At 34.6% G+C, this 6,000-nt stretch overlaps 1 protein-coding gene across 2 annotated transcripts in view; it reads left to right on the forward strand.

The window, feature by feature from the left end:
- Positions 1–6,000, forward strand: part of LOC106116949 (Ig-like and fibronectin type-III domain-containing protein C25G4.10) — a 63,872-nt gene that overhangs the window by 45,801 nt on the left and 12,071 nt on the right. For both annotated transcript variants that reach the window (XM_013311008.1, XM_013311009.1), the window contains exons 3-4: positions 2,388–2,460; positions 5,304–5,570. In XM_013311008.1, the coding sequence (XP_013166462.1) occupies positions 2,388–2,460; positions 5,304–5,570 (340 nt within the window). The remainder of the gene's footprint in view (positions 1–2,387; positions 2,461–5,303; positions 5,571–6,000) is intronic.

The following is a 6,000-nucleotide window of genomic DNA, read 5'->3' on the forward strand; positions in this document are numbered from 1 at the left end:
CGAAACAATATACATTAAAATGTAGCATATATTTGTGCAAATATTTGATATTAAATATAACAAGCAAACAAAAATAATGATCAACAAACCGGAAGACTTTAAATCTCGTAAAAGACGTATTCCAATCTCTTATTGTAAGATAATATATATGATTTAAGAGAAAAAACACGCAAATCGTAAATTCGTCTTCACTGAGCATTATTCAAGTGTGTGTCAAACCGCAAGCCCTGCGTCGACCTGCGCCAAATAAATAGAGGCAAGCTCGCACCGTGACTTATTACCTCGGGTCCCGTACATTTAACACCTTGGTAATTTCATTTGTAAACGATAAAGAATGGCTTGTGTGTTCAATACAATTTTATTGTTAATTACCACATTTTTATTCTACGGTGACGATGTTTCGAGCAACATCTTAAATGACAACTACAGAATTTTTAACACACCTTAATATCAGTTTATTAAAGCAACGGCCATAAAAACATTAATAAAAAGAAAATTAGTAACTGATTCCTCCAAGGAACCCCAACGTGGTATAAACATATCCATCGTATTAACCAGAAGTGGCACACCCCATGCTACATTTTAATGGATTTTTCCTTAAAATATTTTTTTTCTTTAAAAATACGAAGGAAGGAAATATCGAGGCTGGAGTTATATTTATTTGGTCTCACATCGCGGCCACCATATTTCACGTCGATGCCTCCCGCGTCCCTCCCACTGAATTATTTATATGATCGCGATAGAAAGAAATTTATTTTGTTATCTCGGATTTATTCGAAGACACTAAAGTTAGAACGCGTTTGATACGCATCATAAATTATTTTACTATTTATCAATCGTTTCATCGCTTATATGAGCATGACGCCATCTTGATTTATTATATGAATTTGGCGGGAAACTGTTGCAAATCGTTTCCCGCCAAGACTGATTTCAATATAGTTTTAAATTTTATTAAATACGAGCTGTCGCCCGCGACTCCGTCGGTTCGAATTTAAAAGAAAACTTAATAAATCAGAATCATCAGAAAACAGCTAAACAAGTAAAGTCATTTCGTAGATATCCATCCATCCATCTAAATATTCGCATTTATAATATTATAGTAAAAAGTAAGATAGTATTTTCCATCTGCTTTTTTCTTATTTACCCATTTTCCATTGACTGACCAATAAAATATGAAAATGGTCATTGAAAGCGAAATTGCGGAGAGAGAAATGAATTGTCAAAAAAGCCGTTCCCGCCACAAATTGGCGCCGCAACATTCCTTTGAATGTTGTCGATGGCCGGCAACCGGAAAGGGAAGGCCCGGAGGGATTTAATTATCGAATCTTAGGCGTCACTTCTCGAACAAAGAAGTTAATTTATTTAACCGCTCGGTTAACAACGCCATCTGGCGGGAATGGAATCGCCACTTACAATAATGTTGCCATCGATAAGTTTTAATACTGTTTAAACATTGGGGAGATGAAATGGAAGTTTTTAATGTTGCTCATTCAGTGATATTTTGTCATCATTGCTTTTGTAAATTTTAAATACCATACTATGATTATATTAAAAATCTATATTTTTAATTGAATCCTCAATTTCTTGTCATGTTTTATTTGCGAAGATTTTCTACAAGATAACTCCGTTCTTGGCTCTAATAAAGTCAGCCTTCGTGTCAGTTACATTTTCAATTGAATTTGCTGCGAGTTTCATTTTAATTGGCTGTCGTTTTCAAATCTTTCGGATTTTCATGTTTCGTCTTTATGAGAATTTTTACCAAGAATAAAAGTATAGCAAATTATCTGCGCCTTTGTACAATGTTTCCAGTAAGTACAGTCAATATCTGATACTACTCGTAAACTACGCCCTTAGTTATTAGTCTGTAATTAAGACAGTCAATTAACGTAAAACTTTGTAATACCAAAGATGAAAATTGGGTCATTCATCAGAATTTTTCACTTTTAATTTAAAAATCAAATGATGTCTATGGTACAATGAAAGTAAATAGGTCCGTCGTCATCACCGCGGCTCGGGACGACCGCAATAAAGAACGTCTGTCACATCTAAAACAAAATGATTTAATCATTGTCTTTTATCTTCATTTTTTTTGGTTTCTATCTTTGATGTCTTTGTTGGTCGCATCAAAAGATATCTCTATTATTGACAACATTTTTATATTGAACAAAAAAAATTATTTATTACGATTTACAAACAGATAGAAATCATAATACGTTTTATCTAATTTAACTATTATTGCCAGTGAATTGCGTTGTTTTATTCAACAATAATTTTGCAATAATATTTTTGGATTAATACTTTTTAATAACCTTAGTGAAATACACTGTTTACCCTATTAAGGTTAGCAGTCGCGGTGCTGATTTACTTATCAGAATGTGAATTTGCAGATGAGAGCGGCGGCGGTGACGGCGGCAACGGCGGCGTGTGTGGCATTACTCGCTACCCTGGTAGCTGGTGATGGTTAGTACACTTTCTTTAACTTGTCCTAACCTCTAAATCGACTGGTTATAAGTCATGGTATTTTGTGCCTATATGATTTTCGCCATTTTGGCGATGATGGTAGCGCTTTGTAGCGGTGGTATTCAAACTAATAATATAAGTAAAAAAGCGTCAATAGCCTAATGGTAAAGGGTACGGTGTTCCGATCACGAGGTCGGGGGTTCGAATCCCTCCATTGGACTATTGTCGTAAACCATATCCTAGCACAAGTCTAGAGCTTAATTGGAATGGTAAAAGAAATATTAGTAAATTTACTAAAAAATCTGCTAATATTTTTATTAAAACGAAAAAAAATATATAATAGAATTAACTATCACGTAACATCAATAGGCGCGGTTAAATCAGAATAAAACAAAAGCCTGTCCATTTCCAAGCGAACGCCTATACATTTGATTCGAAACATGAAAATTCAAATTGTAATATGATACAGTAATGTTTATGACAATGATTTAGTATGAGGGAGAATTATTTACAGTAGGTTTCCAAGACCGAAATCCCTGTTTAAAAAATAATGTTATCTCTGTTTTGATAAAGATGAAAGAAGATACGATGATATGTTTTGTAACGAGATTTTGATATCAGAAGCCCACGGTTAATCTAATCATCTTATTACAACCATGAATGTAACTAGTAGATTCGTGACCAACCTTCTAAGCTACTACTTACTTACTATGATGTTTGTTATAAATATATATGTTATGAGCTAACAATCCAATTTTCAATATTAATGTTCAAGATGTCTGACAGCATTAAATCTAGTAGTGACCAACAAAAGCGGACTCCTCCATTGTGAGTCGACGTCGAGTAAGTTGTTACCAAATGAATTGTTTGAACAATACATCATTCCAATCTGCCGATGGCCGACCTCTTTTAGTTTGACCGAAATGTCAGCAAATAAAGTTAATGGATCCCTTCTCTGATGATACACACGGACTATTTAGTTAGCAAACAGATCTTCTATCAGGGAATCTAAAATCTTGAAATTCTCAAGAAACATATTTGTTAAATTCTTATTCGCTTCAAAGAGGTATCTATTACTTATCAAAATATTTATTTTAATAATTTATTTTATGAAATACAATTTAATATAGATTTTAAAATAAACTCTTTGTATAAGAAGTAACGTTCGAACTTTAGAATCAAAATTAGTTCTATTCATGAATATTATTATAACCTTTATAATATTAGGAAAACTAGTCGGCAGTGTGTCAGAGGAATCACAAAGTTACTCTCCCGTTAATTACTTTCCAAACATTATGGAGCGACTACGGCGAAGTTTAATAACAAATATTGAAATGTGAGTAAAATGTACGCGAAATAATACCGTTTTCAGATATGTTACATATAAAGTTATAATTTTGTTACTTATAAGAATTAAATTTGGTTAATTTAATTAAATAATAACGCATAGAAATCATCTATCACTAATAATATAACCTTCATAAAAAATCTATAAATATTGTGACTGAAATTATATGTTGAATATTAGCAACAAAGCAAAGTTTAATTTTAACAATAATCATTGTACCGTGACTTACTTTCCTAATTAGAGCTAAATTTAAGAATTAATGCCGTTTAAAATAAATATGCGCAACTTTAACAAGATCATATCTCGCCCACAATATAAAAAATTGTTAAATTTGAATATTCGCCATTCAAGACAACAGTATGTATCAATGTACTCGTAAAGAAAACAAAAGTATGTAGTCACGCCGCGGATGAGTCGCTCTTTTCTTATCGCGAGCTGCAGCCACTTAAATATATCAACCATAAGATAAACGTAGTGAGGCTCTATCCATACATACACACTCAGTAATCTAACCGTATTATACAGGGTGTCCGGTAATGACGTGTACAACGGAATACTATAGATTCCTTGATCTGTCTGGGCTACTCCGTTGTACACCTCATTTCTGGACAACCTGTATATGGTTAAAAGTCTTTCCCATCCTTTCCTCATAAGAAAACATTAGGAAGAGGAAAAGTATAAACATTTGGCTCTGGAACTACACTGATTAAACAGAACGCAGAATTGCTTCCACATCACGCCTCTAGACAATGCGAAAGCTGATAATACCATATAAACCGTAACTAATAGATATACGAGTATGTGAGAAAGTGCATATGAAAGTTAGGTACTTGACTATTTGATATTATCGGAAATTATTACGTCGATTTATATCAACAAGCTACGAAATGTAACTCGCAAGCGTAAGAATGTGGAGTTTTCTTCTAAATATTCGATATTTCAAATAACAACGGAAACGTTTTGAAGGCGATTAATATAACGCTCCGTACCAGTTTGAAAACTCTTCAACCCTTCGAAATACAAATCATATTAATTACGCCGTGAAGTCTCGTTCGTTACATACGATATGCCTTCAAACTCATGGGAAATGAACTCTTATATGTAAATATCATTCACAACGTCACTCAGAAAGTTTCAGACCCTTTTAATGATCTACAATTATCTACTTTAATGTATCAAAATTGTAACCTTAAAATGTTACAAATTAATTTAAAAATAAATCTCTGCTAAAGTAAATAATAAGACAAAAATCTTTGCTCGAGAATGTGGTATTGAGAGAGTAGTAAGATATGTTTCTCTTTGTTTAAGGCACAAAGACATTCAAACCATGAATCAATAGAAGAGAAATAGACAAACCAAATCGTAATTTCTTGGTATTACTATGTAACAAGTCTGGTTTTACATCACCGTAATAGAAGTGGCATTTACTGAATATTGTGTTTAGGGAAATAGTTTCGAATGTCCACTCTATAACTGATTTTATATCTTTGTTTAGAAACAAAAGTAGATTCAGTGGAGAGCGCAAGCGAGTCCACGGGATCATCACAAGAAGAGGGCGAGTGGGTACCAAAGGAGGCATGGATGCGGGCACCGGCAGGTGGAGTGGCGGTGCGCAGCGGCGAGGATGCGCTGCTGACGTGCGTGGTGCTCGGAGCGCGCGGCCGGCCCGTGCTGTGGAAGCGAGCCAGAGATCTGCAACTGCTGACAGCAGGGGGCGTCAGGGTTACCAGGGACGACAGGGTACGCGTGCTGCATGATGATTGTAAGTAACATAACAAATTATAAAAGAAATATTACAGATTTTTTTAATCTGATATTAGAAACATAATAATTTCCATTCTACATCCTCCATCCAAATGGTACTTAAATATCATATTAAATTTTATAGTTATCGTCTATGCTTTTCACTTTTAATATCAATCTTCGCAATCAATCACTTATAATATATTGTTAGGTTAAAAACTGTCTCTCAAATTTGCTAACCACCTTACTGACGCGCATCCACAGAGTAACTGGCCCCCCCGCCGAGTCGTTAGCCGTTGCGTCGTACCGTTGAAAAGAATCGTATCATCCCCGACCAATGGCAAGAGCATACCAATGATGCCACCTCTTTTGTAGATAAAATCCTACCGTTCTGCCACCCGTACGGTGTTACCATCTAATACGGCCTCTCCTGACTACGGCGCGTCCTC

This window comes from Papilio xuthus, unplaced genomic scaffold, assembly GCF_000836235.2.
Source record: "Papilio xuthus unplaced genomic scaffold, Pxut_1.1 DF827680.1, whole genome shotgun sequence".
Lineage (NCBI taxonomy): Eukaryota > Metazoa > Arthropoda > Insecta > Lepidoptera > Papilionidae > Papilio > Papilio xuthus.